Source organism: Pongo pygmaeus, chromosome 15 (genome assembly GCF_028885625.2).
Source record: "Pongo pygmaeus isolate AG05252 chromosome 15, NHGRI_mPonPyg2-v2.0_pri, whole genome shotgun sequence".
Classification (NCBI taxonomy): Eukaryota; Metazoa; Chordata; class Mammalia; order Primates; family Hominidae; genus Pongo; species Pongo pygmaeus.
In genome coordinates, this window is record NC_072388.2 from 36,148,997 (window position 1) to 36,171,540 (window position 22,544).

A 22,544-nucleotide genomic window follows, 5' to 3' on the forward strand; every position below is an offset into this window, starting at 1 on the left:
TTACACTTTCCCAATTCATATTTTTTTTCACAAAATAATGGTATTTATTTTTGACATTTACGTTTTAAATAACATTTATTATTTATTTTTATTAAGAATGTAGCATATATTCATTGTAGACAATTTAGAAAAATACGGACGGGAATAAGGATTATTGTCTCACCATCAATGATAATTCCTGGGTGCATTTGGCATATTTGTATTTAGTCTTCTATTTTCCTTATAATATATGATGTATATTTTCCAAAATTTGGACTATGCTGCTTATATAACTTGTGTGGTGCCCTGCTTTTTACACTTAATCTTTGAAGATAATATTTTGCTGACTGCATAATATTCCACTGTAATTTATTTTAAATTACTTTATTGTTGAACTTTTTGATTGTTTTTAAAATTTTTACTATTGTACTATTTAAAATAATATAGTTATAGACAACTGAGAACAAAATTGCTGCTTGGGTTTATGATTGGTTCTTAAACAGAAGTTACTGGGTTAAAAGGTGTGAGCAGCACCATTGATATGTGATATTGCACTGAATACTTTATTTCTCTCTACTTTTCTTTTCTGATCTTTCTTTGTAGCTATTTTATATAAAATATTTCGCAAATAATACCTTAAAGCAAAGGTAAGACCTTGCATTATGTGTTAATTCTATGAAAATTACTATCTATAGAAATGGATAATATAAGGTATCAGAGAAGAATCAAAGAGGAAGCAAAAGAGAACGTGGGTAGAAAACATGACGATTATGTGATATGACAGTCAGAGTGACAGAAGCAAGCAAGCACTGGTGAATGTTTGCTGCATTAATATGGGTGGCTTTATTTTATTTTACCTAGAAGTATGGTTTTCTCCTTGCCATATACCAACATTGGTAATAAGATATTTGCCTAAATTAAAGTTGTTGATATGTTTAATTTTGTTTGCAGGTAAGACAAGCTATAATGATAATTTCTACCAGGAGATTTTGTTAATTAACTCTGTGAAAGATTAGCTTCAATGTCTTAATTTCACAGATGATACAAAGAATGGTTAAATGAGTGTTTCAAAAACTCTGATAGAAACAAGAATTTATTTTATGATTAAATTTCAGTCCATTATGATTTTCCTTTCTCACGTAATTACTTTTTTCTTTTTAGACTTATAAGCTAGCAATTACAGATTTAACTACAGCTATCAGCATGGACAAAAATAGTTATATAGCATTTTATAACAGAGCATTATGTTACACCAAGATAAGGGAACTTCAAATGGTAAGATGACCATTTTAGTAAACAGTGTGTTTAAAGTGTTTAATAAATAACATGCATTTAATAGCTTGTTGATTTCAATCAATAAACATTTAATAAACAATACGTTAAAGCATTTGTAAACTCATTTAAGGCACTTATAAAGTATTTTCTTATTACTTCTGCTAGAATTTTCAAAAGGAATTCCTAGGAAATACACACATATAAAACTTGAGAAACCAAAGAACCATTTCAAAGAATATTTAATTTCTTTGTTGGTGCTTACCAAATTTTCTTATATAATTTCTGAAAGAAGTCAAATGAAAAATTAAGTTGATAATGCTTATAGAAGCATTTAAAGGCATTTATAAATTAAATGCATTACATAATTATCATTTGAATAAATGTTTCTACCATATGCAGAATTTTTTTTTTTTTTTGAGGAGGAGTCTCGCTCTGTTGCCCAGGCTGGAGTGCAGTGGCGTGATCTCGGCTCACTGCAACCTCCGCCTCCCGGGTTCATGCCATTCTCCTGCCTCAGCCTCCCGAGTAGCTGGGACTACAGGCACCCCCAGCACGCCCTGCTAATTTTTTGTATTTTTAGTAGAGACAGCGTTTCACCATGTTAGCCAGAAGGGTCTCAATCTCCTGACCTCGTGACCCGCCTGCCTCAGCCTCCCAAAGTGCAGAATTTTTAAAGCAGTAGCAATCACTAGCAATATTGTGGTTTCAAAATTTTAATATTAGCTAGAGCAGTTTGTTTAGGCATTCTTTTGTTTGATCCTCAGACCACACATGTAGCAGGCAGGATGGAGTGATGGTTTTCAACTCTAGGGACCAGTGACCAGGTTTAGCCCATATTTTGAAGGCCTGTGGGCTGCAGCAAACCTTTTTTTCCATTTGTCTTGATCCAGCGTCTACCTGTGCAAACTCTTGTTTGTATTTTGTAATCTTACCTACTCTCTTCTCTCTTGTCGGTTTGGTCCCTTTTCAGTGAGGATTCCTCACTGGGGAGCGGCTCTAGTCTTGTGGTCTTTCAGTACAGTGTCCCATCCTCTTTCTCTGTTACTTGTTTCCCTCTCCTTATTCCTGCCCATGTCCACAGTAAATGACACATTCTCTTAAAAGGCTAGGTCACATTCCCGCTGTTCTGTGTTCACACACTCTCCATTCTGTGAAACGTGGACAGTGAAGTCTGTTTAAAACATTTAGTAATTTAGAAATGTGCAAGCTTCAGAAGGGAAATTGAGAAACATTGTCTCTACCTAAGAGGATGTAAAATTCCTGGTAACCAGACTATCAGGTTTCCTCCAGAAATGTTGATAAATGAATAGCTAATTTTTAACAAGGGGATTGTTAAGATGCTAGGAGCTGATTGAAAGATCATTTATTAGAGTGACCTGCACAACAGGGGCCTTTGAGGATTCCCTCCCCAACCCCATTCCTGCCAGAAAGGTAACCCTGAATAGGAAAACAACGGGCTGGGGTGAGGAGGGAACACCCATTGTTTTGTTATCTCAGATATGCGAAAGAGCCAGTGCCCTGTTAATAAAGAAAATGCGAAACTACCTAAATCAAGTAAAACTGAATTACGATAATAAAATATTGGTGATTTCAGAGCTGCCAGGACTCTGAAGCATTTCATCCAATCTGCTCACTTTACAGATGAGGAGATGGAAGTAGGGAGAGGTTTGAAAACCCATCCAAGTCACGCAGAGAGAGTTAGTGACCTGTATTGGTGTCCACAAATTTGTTTGCTTCTGGGTTAACAGTGTTTAGGTGGCTTTGTAAAACCGTCTGACCTCCAGCATGTGGACTGGATGTCATTAAGCACTGTGTCCTCCTCCCTTGCTGTTTCCCTCCACCTGTTTCTCAGCATTTCTGCCATCCCTAGCCTGAGAAAAAGCAAGTAACTTTCTGCAGAAAATTCACTTAGACATTCTCCAAAGATATAGTTTCATAAAAACTAAGGAAAGATGAATTCTAGTTCTAACACTTTATATTAATAAAAATACTGAACAGTTACTACTTATTTAGGGCTTATTGTGTGACAGGAACTGAGCTAAATGCTTCACTGACATACAATCAAAATATTTTTAAGTAGATCCTTACAATAATATGATGAATTTTTAACACCCCAATTTTGCAGATGAGGAAGCTAAGGCTTAGTGTTAAGTAATTTTCTCCAAATCGAGGAGCTAGTAATGATAACAGAGGCATGGCACAAATCCAGGAGAGGCCAAGGCCCTGACCCCTCCTCTTAATCAAAACCTATGTGCTCCCATCCCTACCCCTTACCCTTGTTGATCTTTACGAAATCTTGTTTCCCAGTTTTTATTTCCTCTTGTGTTGCAGACTCAGCTGCTTAGTGGATCTCCAAGGCATCATACTGGTTTCACATAATGTGACTTGGTAAAAGAAAAATGTTAGACAATTTGTGGATAATATTCTAGGTTTGGTTTTTTCTTTTTTGACAAATACTACTGATTATTTTTTATAGTCCTGGCAATTTTTATTTTTAATTATGCCACAACATACCTATAGGATCTTTAATTGCGCATTTTTTAAAGACACTTGAGCACGCAACATTAGGAAACACCAGAGGAGGGCAAATGAGCAAATATAAAATGCTGTTTGTGATTTTCAGTTGGCAGATGCTACAGGCATAATAAGATTTAGCCCTTTTCTGATCAGACCATATGGCTCTTTTGGACAGAATGTTCAGTAGGAAAATGATTTAAGAGATTCAGCTCCAGCCCAAGTTTAGGATGCTTCTAGTACCTGGTACAGAGTAGAAACCAGTAAAATCTTGTTTAGTCAGTGAATGTAAAAAAAAAACCAAAAAGGTAAAAGTAATGGAGAAGGGTCTGAGTTGATTCTCAGATTACACTATATGTCTTTTAAAAAATGAATATATTTATCAAAATATTTTGAGGTAGCTTTCCTACAAGTGCTTATTTGTTAGTTTTAAGATCTATTTTCATTGATTCATGATTTTTTCATTGGATACAAATTTATTGAATGCATGCTATGTGCAGGCTTGATTCTTGTTACTGGGCTTAAAACAGTGAACAAAATGGATAAGCTCTGGCCTCACAGAGCTTAGATTTCAGCAAGGAAAACAATACAACACTAAAAAGAAATAACATTTTTAGTGGTAATCACAGCAACAGTCATTTGATGAAACTACCGAGTCGAGGCAGAATGCTAAGTCCCTCCCTTCCAGCCTGTACACCAATGAAAATGTATAGGGTGACTTGCTGGTGAAACATGAAATACAAGCACAGTGTGCACTGCTTATTGGAAAGTATCAATGTCCATCATACTTTTTACCTAAGGGTACCCTTTAAATCTAACATATGATTATTTTGGCCATAAATTATAAAACAAATAGAAGAACTAACCACTGGGTCCTAGTATCGACATAAATACATTTGTCCATAGCCAATGAATTCAGGCTCTAAATAGTTGAATCTATGTTACAAATGATTATTTTTAGGCATTAACAGATTATGGAATTGTGCTGCTTCTTGATGCTACAGAAACTGTAAAACTAAACACTTTCCTTAATCGTGGACTCATCTACGTAGAACTAGACCAGTATGGCTTTGCACTAGAGGTAAGCCTTCCTGTTGTGTGACCCACTTGATTTTGCACATTGACTTCTGAGAACTAGTGAACAAGATTTTATTATTATCAACTGGCAATATTAATGAGTGGTAGCTCAACTTTAGCAAGAATTCTATTAAAATACTTGAAATGACTAATAGACTCTTTGAAAAAATGTATATTTTTGCTTTGTTTGGATTACAGATAAACAGCCAATACATTTTTAAACATTTCTAATTTGATCAAGACCATCACTTCTCTTAAGGGAGTACAGACAAAACTCAAGTTACTTAGTAAATAAAATGATTCCTGTAATGTGTACTCTGCTGTTTAGTGGTAACCTTCTCAAAATTTTCGTCTTTTCCCTTTGCAAATATAGCAAAATAAATCTGTTTCAAACAGGGCAGGAAATAGTTACTCAGAATGAGCTACTGGTAACAGGCTTTAAAGTGAGTGGTGACAGGCATTCAGAATTATACTAGAAAAAAGTATAGACAAGGTTTTCAAAAGAAACAGGTAGTTTAAAATGTATTTCATTAAAGAATAATTAAATAAAATTCATCATTCTCATTTTAACTTTTTATTTTTATTGTCTGTTTGTAACTCTTGGATTAAGAAACAGAAGGTAAAAATTAAATAGCAATTTGAGATATATAGTTAAATAATAACAGTTTTGCTTCTTTGTTTCTAAGGAACTGCAACGTAACATTATGGAGTGGAGTGCATCCTGTTCTTTTCACCTCCCAAGATGATTATTTTTCTATTTCTGGAGTCATTTTTTTGAGATTCTGTCCAAATAATCATTTACCTTTGAGGAAGTTTACACTATGAATAGATGTAATCCCAATGTTTGAATACCTTTAAGCTTTTTGATATATTAAAAATATTTTTGAGCTGTATCACTAGGTATACCCTCAGGTAGATGGAGTAAAGAACCTCCCTGTTTGTAGTAGGCAAGAAAACGATGGGCAACAGTGTTGAGGAGAAGAAAGTGAGATAATGGAGGTGGGGAACAAGGGACTGCAGCTGTTAGAGAATTAAATGCAAGGCCCATGTTATTCTCTGAATAAAGATTTATTTAGTACTAAGCAACCACTAAACAACTATTGCACAGTTGCTACACACCGGGTCCTCAACAATGCTGCCCAATTTATAATTGTAACTTACAGAGGAAGAAACTGGTATTCAAAAGAGGTTAAATAAGGTCTTTCCACAGTAAGTACTGGGGTAAGATCTGAACTCAGAACTCACTCGATTCCAAATTCTGTCTTCTTTCAGGCAAGGCGCTGGCATTAATATATGGAGATAAATAAGACAGAGTTCCAGTCTTTGAGGAGCTGATGGTCTAGGGAGAGTCATTCTTGTCCCCTCTTTCCTCACACCCTACATCTGACCCATTAGCAAGTCCAGTCAGCTCTACCACTAAAGTATATTTTGAATTAAATCATTTCTTATAATTGCCACTGCTATCTTCCTTTCAACCAGTAAGTACTGGGGCAAGAGCAGAACTCAGGTTTCAGAACCGAACCATCTCTCTCCTGGACTACTGTAGTAACTTCCCAACTGGCTTAAGGTTCTACTCTTGCCCCTCTACATGCTATTCTCTAAACAGATGCTAGAGAAATCTCTTAAAAATATAAAGTAGATCAAGTTATTCCTTGCTCAAAACCCTCTGATGGCTTCCCATCACACTTAGAATAAAATCTGAACCCTTGACTGTGACCGAGCAAGACCTTACTTGATATGACTGCTGCTCACCTCTGATCTCATTGTCAAACATTCTCTTCTCTCCACTAGTCATGCCACCCTGGCCTTTTCTTACTCCTTGGAAATGCTGGGCTCCCTTGCTGCCCCAGGACCTTTACACGAGCGAGTCCCCATGCATATAGCACTCTTCCTCGTGATCTGTGTATGATCCATGCCCTTGTTTCATTTAGGTTTCTGCTGAAATGTGACCTCTTCAGTCAAAAAGGTAGAAAATAAACTAAAATGGAATATAAAAAAATGTTAAAAGAATCCCAAATAAGTCTAGGAAGAGGAAGCAGAGGAACAGAAATGGAGGAAACCAGCAGAAAAGAAATAATAAAATAGTAGACCAAAATCCAGCCACACCAGTGGTTATATTAAATGGAAATAGTCAAAATACAACAATGAAAGTCATGAAAATGTCCGATTGGAATTTTGTAAAAGTGCCAACTATATTTTGGCAACCAAAAACACATTTTAAATATAGTGTTATAGATAGGTAACAACAAAAAGCTGGAAAAGATATACCACAGAAACGCAAATTGAAAGCAAAAAATTCAATTTTTCTCTATGTGAAGTTAAAAAATTAAAACAACTAAAAAAAGATGTGGGCAGGGGAAGAAGCAATGAAATATATAAGACTGAGTAATTAGAGGTCTGCATGAAAAACCAAGAGAAAGCAGAATCTTTAAAAACAGTTTTAGTGGGAAAGATTGATTAACAGAGAAGCTGACTAGCTTGAGTGCTGAAAACATTAGTTATTTGAGAGCTGTATGCCCTTCATAGGAACACTTTGTTCAGGAAGCATTTTGACTGGGCTTGTTTGTGAAGTTAATGGCTAAGTTAACCAGAAGTGAATGGGTTAAGAACACTTGTTTTCCTCTTTTCCCTCTGAAAACCTACCAAGATAATAGTAAAGGAATAAAAAAAGATATAATGCTGCAAGTTTACAGATAGTAGAGAAGAGATGTTCAGGCACCTCAAACCGCCATTCTCAATCTAAATGCCTCAAACTTAAATATAAATGGGTAGCCAAGGATCAAAGCTTAAGGGAAATGAAATAGAGACTAAAACAAACAAACAAGTTATCATAAGTGTATAGCAGTGGTCCCCAACCTTTTTGGTACCAGGGACCAGTTTCATGGGAGATAATTTTTTCAGGGGATTCAGGCGGCAGGGTGGCGGAGTAATGGTTTCGGGATGAAACTGTTCCATCTCAGATCATGGGGCATTAGATTCTCATAAGGGGCACACAACCTAGATCCTCACATGCAGAGTTCACAATAAGGTTTGCACTCCTATGAGAATCCAGTGCTGCTGCTGATCTGACAGGAGGCAGAGCTCAGGCAATAATGCTTACCTGTGGCTCACCTCCTACTGTGATTGAGATGTAAGATTGAGATGTAGATTGAGACTGAGATGTAGATCTACATCTCATATACCAGGGGTCCCCAACCCCTGGTATACAGAGCTGATGGGAGAAGAGGAGGCATGTGAAGTGGTAGTATGAGACAGCTAAATTCTATTCTATGTGGTACACGTTAGTGGCTGTGTGGTTTGTTATTTATCATCCTTATATTAGAGAGAGAATTAATGCAGAAGAGAAAAATTATAATATTAAATAACAGTGGCTAACTTTATTCTAAGTAATGCTAATAGTCATCTTTTATGTCTATTGTTGATAATTACTGCCTAATTACCATGTAGTATAATAATGATTATATATAGAGAGTCAAGTTCACTTTTGTAAGTTTCATCTGATTACAAAACTAAATTTATTTTAGCCTTTTAAGTTACATGGTCATCCTTGAAACTTCCCAAAATTAATGGGAATGTTTGTAATAAAGCTCACTTACACTTGTAAGTTTGCCTTAATTTTAGCAAAAAAAAAAAAAAAAAAAATCCTCCTAGAGAGATGTCTGGAAGCATTTTATTAGATTATATTTGATCAGACAATAATTAAAAAAAATTTCTTCCAAATAGTTCCATTTGGAAGCATAGTATCAAATATGCTTCTTGACTCAATGTGGGGTGTCCACATCTACAGATTGAACTGTGACTAATACTGCGTCCTCCAGCAGGATCTCTGAGTGCTCAGATTAACCTTAATACTCCCTCTTCCACCCCCAATAACAGCAGAAAATTTATCCTACCTTTCAAAGACAGCCTCTTCCCTCTGACATAGCCAGGGAGGGTTTGTGGAAGGGAGGAGGAGGGGGAGGGAAAGGGAGAGTGTGGGCTTTGATTAGCTCCTTTCTGGCTGGGTAGTGTCCTTTGGGGCTGCAGATTTCTGATGTCTGGCTTCCAGGAAGGAAGCCTGGAGGGATTTCCTTTTGCCACTCCACAGAAGAGTGTAATATTCCCCACTGCTCTGCTTGATCAAGTGAAATCACAACAAATACTGTCCGGGAAGATTCCTGCTGAAGCAGTCTTCTGGGGAAAAAGCAGTGCTATTTTCATTCCTTCATAGATTCAGGACTCTTTCAGAAGCCCTTCCTATATTATAGCAATCAGTAAAATCAATCTACATCTCATATATAAAGCATAGGTAAATATCATGCAGTTGACATGATATAATATTTTGTTTTGCTGTTATATATTTAAATATTTTCTTAATTTAAACGTAGCGATGTTCTTATTTTACTTTAGGCCTCAAATATTTCTGTAGGACTTTGAAAAGCCATGAGCTTCAGACACTGTCCCTGGGGCCTGATAAAGGAAAGAGCTCTGGGCTACCATGGCAGGATCTCTTGTGGACTTAGCCCTTCCAGTGCTTTGAAACAGCCTCTTCCTAGGGGCCACTGGGATCCTTCCCAGCTGACTTCCCTAACTTCAGATCTGGGGATTAGAGTTTCCATTTCTCCCTTGCAGGAGAGCTTATGGATCCTTGACAAGAGACAATTTCTCACCAGAAGTGTGGATTCCAAAGGCAGGAGCAGCCCCAGCTCATCCACACAGACCCTTTCCCCAACCTGGATGCCTGTTTGTCCTATAGTCATATAACATCAAAGGTTCTCTCCCGGTGCATTTCCTTTTCTGTCTAGATAGAGAAGTCTCCAGAGGAGTTCACTGGGAATAAACAATAGAAGGAAAGTAAATGAGATAGATACCTCATTACCCATTGCAGGTCAAAACCATAGGAAAAAATCCCCATTCTTGAGTAGAGACCAGTAGTACAAGATTCTGAGTGAGTCTACAATAATAGGTTTCCTTTGTTTCATCTGTTCTTATTTGATGTGATACTACAAGGAAAATATAAAGTTTTAGAAAGATGTGTATTTTAATGCTTGTGTCACATGTATTTAGGAAGATGTATATCTTAATGCTTGTGTCATTGTGGAATCACAGTTAGAAGGAAGTTTAAGATAGCACATAAAATAATGTTGCAAAATTAACAAAAGCTTATAACATTATTTCAGGATTTTAAACAAGCTGCACTGATAAGCCAGACTAACGGGAGCCTTTGTCACGCCACTGCCATGTGCCATCACAGGTATGGAGTGCAATTGATGTCAAAGTGGAATCAAGCAGGACCATCAGACTTATCTAATTATCACCCCATAAACAAGCCAGGAGAGAATGGAAGAAACTGGGAGAAACTGTGAATGCGATAGAGTACAAAAATGGGGAGGGACACAGAGAGTTCCCTGTGTAGATGCGGGGACCACACTTAGTGTTCCTCAGTACCCTTCTGCCTTCTAATAGACTGTTTTACACAAATTAGCAGGCAAATGCTTCCATCATGGCACTGGGCAGAGTTCATCTGATCCAAGCGTAGGTGCTGGGAAAGGATCATGGCAATATATGGAATAAAATTATGCATAGCTCAAAATATCTAAGCATAAAATAATTTATTTTGTTTGTAAAGTGGGGCTGACTTTTATAAAGTCTCTTTCCTGGAAGAAAGGGTGATTTTTAAAAATTATTCATTTTTAAGATAATTTTGCATTTAAAAATATAACTGAATCTAATACTAAGTAAAAAACGCCGGCAAATATCTATAAAAAACACAATACTTAAAGCAAAATTACTTCTTCCTGGGTTTATTATAAAAATAAGTTATAGAAGAAGAGATGAAAACACTTACATAAGGTTAAAATATGGAAGATAATCAGCTTAAAATATACTCTGAAATAATATTATAGTATATAGACTTTGCTAGCCATAATGTTTATGTTTCTACATATACATTTTACATCATAAAATTAACTTTTGGTAATTTTGTTTTTACAATTATAGAGATTCAGCCTGCGAGGATTTTAATATGTGATGAAATGTATTTGGTTAAATAATAGTTTATAGCTTTTTTTCCCCTAAGAAACAAATAATACCAGTTAATTTGGAGGATTAAGTTAGAATAGTTCCAAATTATGTAGACTAGGCTGTATAAATACCCAGTTTAGAGAGTAAACATAGTTTGAATTATTTAGGAAATTGACATCCTTTTCTCTTTGAGGACATATATAGTACAGCTACATTTTCCTATGAAAGTTTTTTTTTTTTAATTTTATGAGCAGAGTAATACCATAACTGGAACTTCTGAAGGTGTCTTTGTGTTAAAAGGCCAAACTGGTCTTAGACCTTTCATTTTGTACAGACAGCAAAACCCGGTCATACCATTGTCTATTTTAATCCAGCAACTTTTGTACAATCTATCTCTTTAAGTAATTGTCATTCTTAAGAAGAGATGGAATAACGATGACTGATGTGTTTGTTTTGGTGTGTGGGTGAAGACCAAAAGTGTCCGAGCTCGTTGCATTCTGTTAAAACTGAAAACAGGCTCCAAAACTACTCTCTACCTCACTCCTATGTTTAGCAACCATTAGAGCCAGTAAATTTCTCTGTATGTCAGTTCGCAATCTCTTTTATGAAATGTAATCACTGGGTATATATGGGAGAGCCTCCTTAAGCTGATACTGCTTTGCAATTCCAAATAACCAACTTTCATAACCCAACTAGAATCTCTATTGTTCTTTAATAAAAGTAGAATTTAAATCAACTGTAAACCTCTGAAAACTCAGAGTCCCAGTTCCACGTGTTTTGAGTTCTAAGTTTTGCTGAATTTAACAATATGGAGTGTTTAGTGATTGGTTATATTTATTTCAGGAAAAATATTTTTTGCTTTTCTAGGTGAGATATAACAACCTTATACCACAGATGCATGGACTGTAACTATGGGGATTCATTCCTGATGTGTCTTACAGTAGGGAAAGTAAACATTTTCTCATTAGGAAAAATTCTTTAAATAAATAAATTTTTAAATTTTAAGGCTTTGATCTTTGATCTCGTGGGGTTGCAGACTTTTGAAGTATCCTTTGTATATCTCTGGTTCTCACTCTTGTGGTTGCTAGGAGACAACATTCCTTAGGCTTGAATATCCTACTTGTTGCCCAATTTAGTCACCACGAGTGTTACGGTAGAATTAATTTTTAGAACTGAGAATGCCACTTTCATATTTCAAAAAATAATACCATAGAGGGAGATTACTCAGAGTCATATATCCTATCTACTTTTTACTTCAGCACATTTATTTTACTATTCTTACATATTGGGGCATAAAATATTTTTGAGTCTTTAACTCTTCAAGCCAGATTCTTTAGTTTGGGGAGGGATTTGTGATTTATTTATACAACTCAGTAGGGCACATCTGGTCACGTATGTGATTCATTTGGAAAATGCAGTGGGCCTTTGTGTCTGTGGCCTAGTGGACAAGCTCAGCACACAGTCTCTTGTTCACAGAATGCTGTAAGTAGAATCATGCACCTCCAGTAAGTGATCACATTGCTCTAGGTTTATGTGAACACATTTTATTTTAGAAAAACTCATTTAACATACCTTTACACTTGTGGTAACTGATGCTTAACGATTTATATCTCATTGAACGTGTAACCTGACAAGAACATAGATATTCTGCCACATTTTCCCATTGGCTAACTGCCATGCAGTTACTTAACAAGGGCTTCAACCTTTAGGACACTGTGACAGAAACATATTCAGAGATGTAATTACAGTGGCATCTGCTGATTTTTTTTTTCCTGGTCTATTGGTGCAGGAGGCCGGGAATCCTCTGATTTTCAGCACTTTCACCTCCCTGGACTTGATTTTAGTCACTCTCGGCTTTGAGGAGCTTGCTAGATGTCTTTCAAGATCTCTTTTCAGCTTTAAGATTTAATGATTATTTACTTGGTCTGAACAGACTAGCTGCTCATTAAACATTTGTGCTGATAACTTGATGGGTACAGAAAAATAGCTTCAATCACTGCCATTTGGTAATTCACAACTTATATGACATGGTGGTGAGCTTCAGTTTGCTGCCTCATTTTTCTAATTGGTTAGGCTATACAGGAGGGAAGATTGTATTTCATAAACCATATATTAGAATATGTACTCACAAAGGATTCTTAATTTCACTGGGTAAGAGGGGCCAGGGTGTATGATGCAATTTGGATGTCAATATTACATTGAAATATTCATTTCAATGAATTTGGTGGAGAATATGAGAGAAGGGGATTTCCCTGGAAATGTCCATTGACATGGTCACCATAGATATGCATCATAAGTAAATGCTTCACTACCCACAGATAGAAATACTAAACACAACAAAACCTGTCAACTAAATGCATTTTACACAGAATGACTATTATTCCTGATAAGGAATTTGTTATGCTATGTTTAGAATTATTGTTATACTACAGTGAGAAGGCACTTGGAAAGGCAAAGTGGGCTTCTCCTTCTTCTTCTTCTTCTTCTTCTTCTTCTTCCTCTTCCTCTTCTTCTTCTTCCTCTTCTTCTTCCTCTTCTTCCTCTTCTTTCTTCTTCTTTTTTCTTTTCTTTTTTTTTTTGAGATGGAGTCTTACTCTGTTGCCCCGGCTGGAGTGCAATGGTATGACCTCGGCTCACTGCAACCTCTGCCTCCCGGGTTCAAGCAATTCTCATGACTCAGCCTTCTAAGTAGTTGGGACTAGAGGTGCATACCACCATGCCTGGCTAGTTTTTTGTACTTTTAGTAGAGAGGGGGTTTCACCATGTTGGCCAAGCTGGTCTTGAACTCCTGACCCCAGATGATCCACCTGTCCCGGCCTCCCAAAGTGCTGGGATGACAGACATGAGCTACCGTGCCTGGCCCAACTTTTACTTCTTAAATAGTGCCAATTATCAGGAAAAAGAGCACAATTTCATTGTATACTACTTGAGGAAAGTGACCTTGTGTTTTCTGAGTAACTCAAAAGGCAGCATCTGATTCCCATATGTGGACGTTAACCTTTGCTTGCTTGTAACATCATAAGCAAGCTTTCTTAAAGCTTCACTGTGGATTGTTGTGTGATCTTCTAGAAGAACACCTGTTGCACCACATTTGGGAAAACATGGAGCAAGTATCGCAAGTACCTGTTATTTTTCATGGCCTGGACAAGCATTAAAAAAATACTGTATCACATTGTGAGAAACTGAATTGCCTTTCAGTTTCAAAATGAATTCTTTATCAAACCTTCTGAACACATCAAGGAGAATGTGTCAGCTAAGAGCTAGCCTTTTTTTTTTTTTTTTTTTTTTTTTGAGACGGAGTTTCGCTTTTGTTGCCCGGGCTGGAGTGCAGTGGCACGATCTCGGCTCACTGCAACCTTTGCCTTCCAGTTTCAAGCGATTCTCCTGTCTTAGCCTCCCGAGTAGCTGGGACTACAGGGGCCTGCCACCACACTTGGCTAATTTTTGTATCTTTAGTAGAGACGGGGTGTCACCATGTTGGCCAGGCTGGTTTCGAACTCCTGACCTCGTGATCCACCTACCTCGGCCTCCCAAAGTGCTGTGATTACAGGCGTGAGCCACCGCGCCCGGCCAGAGCTAGTCTTTAAAAACTTTGTTTGTAATCGATGGTGCAGCACTCAGGCTGTTTTCTGCAGAGTAAAGTATCCAGCTCCAAGCTTATTATTTTTGCTTATTATTTTATTTATGGCATGAGATAATTTTTCAACTTATGGTATTTAAATTAATTTGCTTTTAAAAATAAATTTAGTTAAGTAAAAAAAGTGAGTTGACTTAAAAGAAAATATTTAGTAAATGATAGTGTAGGTGGAACCTGGGGCAACTTTCATGAAGGAAGGGGTAGTTTGGGAATCACTGGTTTAAGAGATACTCTTGAGTAACCTCTAGAAGATGATAATTTCTGGAACAGTTTATCCTGGGTTCCATGTATTTTATAAAGGAAAAATTGGCAAAGTAGTGATACATCTTATTAAAATTTGAAACCTGTTTGAGAAGTAATGAAGAGAATGGAAGGGAGATATAATCTTTATTGGGTGAAGGTTTCTGTGCTAGGTGTTCTTCACATGTTGTCATCTGATCCTTGTAACAACCTTGAAAAATTAATATTAATTTGCATGTTCAGGCTCAAATCTAAACTCCAAGACTTTCTTCTGGCTACCTTGTTGAGATACCAGCTCACTGGTTCTTGTGCACCAACCACAGGTATATAATAGGTGCAGAATGTGTGGTAGAGGTGGCTGTGTGGAAAAGCATGGATTTTGAAGTAAGGCTTACCTGAATCTCAGATATTTTCTCTGTGCAAACATAGTATGTTAGTTACTATGCTGTTACCTATGTGCAAACTTTTCTGTGCCATAATTTTCCTTTCATCTGTAAAATGTAGATAATTATAACTAGCTTACAGAATTGTTGGAAGTATTAAAGGAAATACCATATGTTAAGTACTTAGCACAGTACCTGGTAAGTAAACAGTGCTAGTTACTAGTTTCCTTATTCCATTCCATTTTCAAAAATCCTAGACTCTCTCCATGTTAATTGAAACTAAATATTATTATTAGATATGCATATGAAATGGAGAAGTGCCTTTATATGCCCATGAACAAATATTTGATGCCTTTAACAGCCTTAACCTCCACCACAAGAGAGTAATTAGGGAGGACAGAGAGAGTTATCATTTAGCCAAATACATTCACAAGTTGATAAATAAAATGCATTTTACTTTTTTCTCTCCCCTCGTCTCCTGGTGTCCACAGTGAAATGGCCTGCCTTTATAGGAGATCTGATGTAAGGACTCCCATGTGATGAAAATCTGGCTGTTTTCATTGTATAAGGAAATATTAAATACATATAAATAAGTTTAATCTAATTTTGAAAGTACATTTCATCAATAGTAGCATATGTTTTTCTATACTAGTAATTGATACCTGTTAAAAACAGATATAAGAATGCCATGTGGACTTTGATAACTTGAAAAAGATCCAGAATATCATCCCATCACATTCTGCTATGAAAATGACCCTTTCTTGCTGTCTTTCCTTTTACCAAAATCTTCAAAGGACCTGTCACACTTCCTTAGGTCATATGGACTTATGTGCCTACCTCCTACAATGGATAATAGAAATGGAGATTTTTTAATGAGTCAATTCAAATCTTTATGGAAAAGTCAGTTACAGGAAAACATTGTATATGTCACCAGAATGCATCAGTTCACCAGAAGGCATCAATATTTTTATTTATCTGCAGAATTAATGAATTTGAAGAAGCTGTCAATTTCTTTACCTGGGCTCTTAAAATTAACCCATGTTTTCTGGATGCTTATGTTGGACGGGGAAATTCTTACATGGAATACGGTCATGATGAAGCCACCAAGCAAGCACAGAAAGACTTTCTGAAAGCACTGCATATTAATCCAGCATACATGAAAGCCAGAATTAGTTTTGGCTATAATTTGCAGGTAATATAGCAACATTTTGAGCATTAAAAGCATCTTTTGGGGAGAAAGAATATATTTGGCTCTTTCCTGGCAATGGGAGTATATGTTATTTCTTTGGTTATGAACATTTACCTTTTCCTTACTTTTAGGTTACAGAGTAGCAGTGGGAGCAGGAGTTTAGTTAGTTATAGAGAGACTGCCTGGATCTGGATCAGCCTGGGGAGCTGGTAGGCTGGTTAGATGAAAATCTTTTGAACCTGAGCTTCGTTTATGTCTGCACCCCTCCCTACCTTCCTTCTCACTTACAAACAACTTTTAAAATTTGCCTGATGAAGTTCATCTATAAAAACCTGGGTAACATTTATTTTACTAGCTTATATACCTAGGCCCCACAGGTTTTGTCCTATTGCATTAGTGGAAAGCTAAAGGGAAGAAAATTAGCCATTACTGGATCACAGTAGAAATTTGCAAAGTCCATTTAAAGAGAGGGATTTCCAAGGCAGCTAGAGCTGACTGCAATCCAGTGAAATGTGTTAAGATCATCATCATTCATTGCATTCGACAGACATTAACTGAGCACTACATATAGAACGGAAACTGCTCTAGGCCTAGGGGTATAGCAATGAACAAGATTATACTTCCTTCTTCTTGCAGAGTTTACTACCCAGTGGAGAGATAGGCATCAAACAATTAATCGTATGAATAATTGATTATAATCTTGATAAGTGCAACAAAGGAAAAGGATGAGTTTTAGTATAACTTGTAGAAAAATAACCTAGCTTTGTTTGAGAGGTGAGAGAAAGCTTTTTGAGAAATTAACAATGTTGAGGTGTGAAAGCAGGGGCTGTGGCTAGGATACAGTGTTCCGTAGAGTGAAACCCGCCCATCAGAAAGTCTTGTAAGAAGGAGACAAGAGGGCCCAAGTGAATGGAATGTTATGGGCAAAGGGAGCAGGGCATGAGATGAGATGAAGCTGGAGTTAAAGGCCTTATGGTCCAGTTAAAAATGTGAATTGCATTAATAGGAGAAGTGACATCAAATTTGCATTTTATGATGATCTCACTGGGTGTATAGCAACCTGAAAAAGAATTGAAAAGCACAGCAGTGTAAAGAATTGAGTCAGGAAGGAGGACTGCAAAAGGAGAGTTAGTCCCATCTGAGTTCTGTCTGGGGAAAGAGCAACAGTTTGTTCAACAAATACTTACAGATTCCTTTACTATTTGCCTAGCACTAGAAATATAGAAATGAGCACAACAGATGTGGTCTGGAGCAGATGACAGAGATCTTACTGTGAGGCAGTTTGCTATTTAATATCCTAATAATCTAATCTCAATTTGCCTGATTCCTTGTTTATTAAATGAGCTTGTGTTGACAGTGTGGATTTACAAATGGTTTACCCAGAGAGAGAAGATTTGATGATCAGGAAACAGGGTCTTGTTCCCTTAACAGTTGTATTTCTTTTTACTTTTATATGAGAGTCCCTAGGCTCAGCTTGGTTAAAGTGAGTCAGCTTCCGAGATCCTGGCAAGATGGGTTTTTTTAGCCCATCAGAAAAAAAGACAGACTCCAGACTGTACTGAATTTATTAACTCACTGCCTTCCTGTGGAGGCATTTAGTTGCCAGCTGGTCTTCTCTAGGAAGCACTCTGACATCGTTCTGTTAACAATGCCCCTCTCCTGACCTTTTTCTTTCTTTTCCATTTGGTATAAACAGAAGCTTGGTAGATTTACATGTATTTTCCATGGAATACGTATAATGATTCTAAAACTCCAGATGCTGGCGTGATTTATCAGAATATGTTTTACACCATTAGTTTATTAATTTATTATTCAATACATATTGATTTTATTATGTATATTATGTATATATTATCTATAACTGGAGATTCAGTGCCTACCAGATAAATACAATCCCTCCTTATGTGTGTGCAGCTCAATGCAAATTTTTCTGTGTTGGTAAAAACCACTGGCGTTTCACATGGTGGCTATGATTTTATGTTGTCCAGGATTAGTACGGGAGATGACTCTGAAGTTAAATTTATTTTAATTAATTAAAATTTCGTCATAAATACTCAGAGGTAATGAGTCAACTGAATGCAGCCACAGTATGCATTCAGTATGCCTACTTTCTGGTTTGAAAGAACTTAGATTTAGCATGGCATAAATATACCCTTAGTAAAGGTTTTATTTGATTGAGTCAGAATCATAAACGTTTGTCATGTTATGGACTATTTCCTACTTCGTGTAATTGGAAAATTATTTTAGGCCCAAGGAAAATTCCAGAAAGCTTGGAACCACTTTACCATTGCCATAGATATTGATCCAAAGAACTACCTAGCCTATGAAGGAAGAGCTGTGGTCTGTCTTCAGATGGGTAATAATTTTGCTGCAATGCAGGATATTAATGCTGCCATGAAGGTAAAACCATCTTAGATTATATTATTATTAGCATAAATTAACACTGTCAATGAATAGGTTCAAGTAAGAAGTTCTCTGTTAGCTTTTTAAAGCGACTTATGGAGAAAATAATGTTTTGTGTTTTTTTTTAACCCAAGTGATCCCTAGGGTAAAGAGTTATGGCTTGCCAATTTTATAATCTAAATGCACTAAAACCCCAAAGTCCTGATAAATGTTGGTCGCTTTCAGTAAATACGCTTTATACTTTCATGGGACATCAATATTATTTTGTAATACAGAGTGAATGCATAACATAAAATAGTGTTCTAGGTTTGAAGGGACTAAAGAGAGAACAATGTAAATCCCCAGAATCTTCCTGTAGTGAAATGACAAGTAAAAATCTTATGTTGAATGCACTGACAGAAACTCTTCTTTACTTCTAGCTTTTGGGTTTTGATTCTGTAGATTTGGGCAGATGTTGTAGTGTTTGAGATGAGAAAAAGGAAAGAACTGAAAGATAATTACTACTACATAGGACAAATAAGCCTGTTAACTATGCAATTTAATTTCTTCTCTAGCTTAACAGCTAAGCAGATAAACTTTTCCACTTTGTCTATTCCTTGGAAAGGAACTGAGTGAAAAAACGCTAAGATTATTTGTTTTATTGCAACCAAATCAACAAAGTGTTGACACTAAACCAACTTCATACCAACTCCTTTCTCAAAATATTTGTTCTACTGGGGTTTTACATGCACTATAAAATTACTCATTTCCCACAAGTAGATTCCCTAATGTTCATTTTGGCAGACATGACATCAGAGGTAAATACTATTCCCCCATGTTAAATAATCATAATATTATACTGCAGATCAACACTACAGCAGAATTCTTAACAAATCGTGGGGTGATTCATGAGTTTATGGGCCACAAACAGAATGCAATGAAAGACTACCAAGATGCAATTTCTCTAAACCCCAAGTACTCGCTGGCTTACTTTAATGCAGGAAATATCTACTTTCACCACAGGCAGTTTTCCCAGGTAATGTGAGTTTTACTTAATGCTTTCTTTTTGACATGAAATGCTTTCTTTATTATATATAGCTTCAAAATATAATTCATACAATCTCAGGCTAATAATGCATTGGCTATTAGCTCTTTTATTTAAAATGCTATCTTTCATAAGAATGTTTATAATTTATCCATTAAATATGTATGCCTCTATGGATTTATTCTCCTCATTATCATCAACAACACTTGTAAACACTTTTTTCTTTTATATTTTATCATAATAAATGTCTTGCTAGAATCTTATTGAGACATAATTGACGTACAACAAATCGCACATATTTAAAATGTACAATTTGATGTCTTGACATGTGTAAACCTGCAAAATCATCACTACAATAAAGATAATAAACATATCTATCAGCACCAAAAGTTTTCTCATGCTCCTTGATATTTTATCCTTCTTTCCCTGAAACATATGAAATGCTTCATGAATTTGCATGTCATCCTTGCACAGGGGGCATGCTAATCCTCTCTGTATTTTTCCAATTTTAGTGTATATGTTGCCGAAGTGAGCATCCAGTAAACATTCTTTTGGACTTCCCCAAGTGTGAGGACTTGCCTTGGGATATCTATTGTCACTAGCTTCCAGCCTGGAATCCTCTGTTCTTTCCCCCACTTAGACTTCCTTGAAGACGCTCCTTATGATTATCTAACTCACCTTAATTTATACTTTTTCCAAATTTCTGCCATGGGAACACTGGACTGGGAGTAAGAAGACTTGGATTTTAGTTCTGGTTTTGTGTGACACCTTAATCTCTTTGAACTTCAATTCATAATATCTGAAACAAAAATGTTGGGTCATTAGATGATGATATTTTCTATTTTTTGAATTTATTTCATTTGAATCATAATGCATTTACATGATTCAAACTCTTAATTTTGAAATTTTTGCTTTTTATTTATAATCACTCTTTTTTCTGCTTTCCTTCAATTTATCTTGTTATTCTTTATCTTTTTGAGTTGGAAGCTTAATTAATTTATTTTCACCCTTTTCATGAGGGTGAAACTTTATGAGGATAAACTTTTTTAAAAAAATTACTAAAATTGAATAATGAATGAGAGAGAGGAGGAGTTTACAGGGTAGTTTTATTGTTGTTCATAGTAGAGAAACTAAACTAAGAGTATTAACATTAATACTACAGCAAAACTGTAAACCTTCCTAAATATCACAAAAACTGAAAAAAGCCAAAAAATAACCAGAGAGTTAAATACTTTCAAAATACCTTTAACATAAACACACTTGCATTACATAAAATAACAGAACTAAGATCAAATGTATTGATCATGCCAAAATTAAATGGGCTTAACTTGCCTATTAAAAGAAAAATATTTTCAAATTAGCTCTCAAAGTAAAATCCGATTCTATATAGTATAAAAGAGACATACCAAAAACAAAGGATTTTAAAAGTTGAAAATAAAGGAAAAGCAAAGGAATACCAGGCAAAGCAAATCAGAAGGCCTCAGAGGTCATGATCCTCATATCACACAAAGGAGAATTTGTTCCACAGAGTATTAAAAGAAACAAAGGAGGAAATCTGTAGTGCTGAAGGCTATAATTCATAATGCATATATAATAGGTATAAATATCTATACATGAAATAGTGTAGCAGCAATTTTCACAAAGCAGACATTACAAGAGATGTAAAAAGAAATATATAGGAACCCCCTAATAACAGGATACTTGAATAAATCTCTCAGTCCAAGATAAACCATAGTTACTGTGGGTTCACTTGGGCAACACATAAATTAATTCTCCCATTTTGTTGTAAGTTTTATTATTTCTACACTACCTGAAGATTTAATATTTATGTATTGTTTTTTTACCCTTATTGCACACTTTAGTCTTAGTTCTTCGGTTAAATATATTCATTCAGTTCTCATCACCAGACTATTTGCCAAACTCCCCTTCCCGCAATAATTTCTTGGTTGTCTGAAATTAGTCCTTTGGTAGAGTTCTAAGGAGGGGCTCCTGAGAACAATATTCCTTGGAGTTTTGCATGTTGATAGCTGTTTGCCTGTAGCCTATTTTATACCTTAAGACATCATGGCTCCTTGACTCATTTTTCTTTCCTTGAGTGTCTTGTAAGTGCTGCTTTCTTTTTTGGTGGTATATGTTGGTGTCAAGAAGCATGATGCAAACCAGATTTTCTTTTTCTTAAAAGCAATTTAATCTTTTTTGTCAAGATAACCACATTTTTTTTTTAAGGGAAAAGTTTTACCAAGGTATGCCTTAGAGTTGACCACTGCAGGTTAAATTTATCGAGTACACAGTATATGTTTTCAGTACATAGATTTCAGATAAGTGTTGTTGAATTCAGTTAACGTGTTTTTTTTCTGTTTCATTGTTCTGATTTTCTTCACAGGGGATACCAATTATATAGATGTCATATATTCCTTAATTTTGATTTATTCTAAATTTTTTTTATTTCTTAATGTCTGTTTCATTTTCTTTGTCTTTCTTTTGCATTTTTTCTAAATCTTCATACTGTTTCCTGAGATACCTGTTATCCCTGCGGACCTTATAAGTCAGGTTTCCTTTTTATTTTATTTTTCTAGTTCTATCCTATTTCCATGCCATCCTTTCCTGGTCACCTCTTTTCTGGGTTCCTGTATTTCTGATTCATTTTTTCTTGACAGCAATTGCTTCCTTAAAAATTTTTTTCTAAAATAAATTTTTTAAATGAATTTTTAAAAAATCACTTTATTTCAGAATGTTATATTTTTTATTGATACATACTAATTGTACATATTTATGGGGCACATGTGATATTTTGATACGTGCATACAATGTGTAATGATG

At 35.8% G+C, this 22,544-nt stretch overlaps 1 protein-coding gene and 1 non-coding gene across 4 annotated transcripts in view; one reads left to right on the top strand and one right to left on the bottom strand.

Moving 5' to 3' along the window:
* The window catches only part of TTC6 (tetratricopeptide repeat domain 6), a 242,888-nt gene that overhangs the window by 208,503 nt on the left and 11,841 nt on the right, over nt 1–22,544 (top strand). For all 3 annotated transcript variants that reach the window (XM_063651570.1, XM_054449042.2, XM_054449043.2), the window contains 6 exons: nt 1,141–1,254; nt 4,730–4,849; nt 10,005–10,078; nt 16,090–16,300; nt 18,545–18,697; nt 19,545–19,715. In XM_063651570.1, coding sequence (XP_063507640.1) covers nt 1,141–1,254; nt 4,730–4,849; nt 10,005–10,078; nt 16,090–16,300; nt 18,545–18,697; nt 19,545–19,715 — 843 coding nt within the window. The remainder of the gene's footprint in view (nt 1–1,140; nt 1,255–4,729; nt 4,850–10,004; nt 10,079–16,089; nt 16,301–18,544; nt 18,698–19,544; nt 19,716–22,544) is intronic.
* On the bottom strand, nt 20,154–20,260 carry LOC129013502 (U6 spliceosomal RNA). Its single transcript, XR_008493962.1, has one exon. It is a non-coding gene; the product is annotated as a U6 spliceosomal RNA (small nuclear RNA).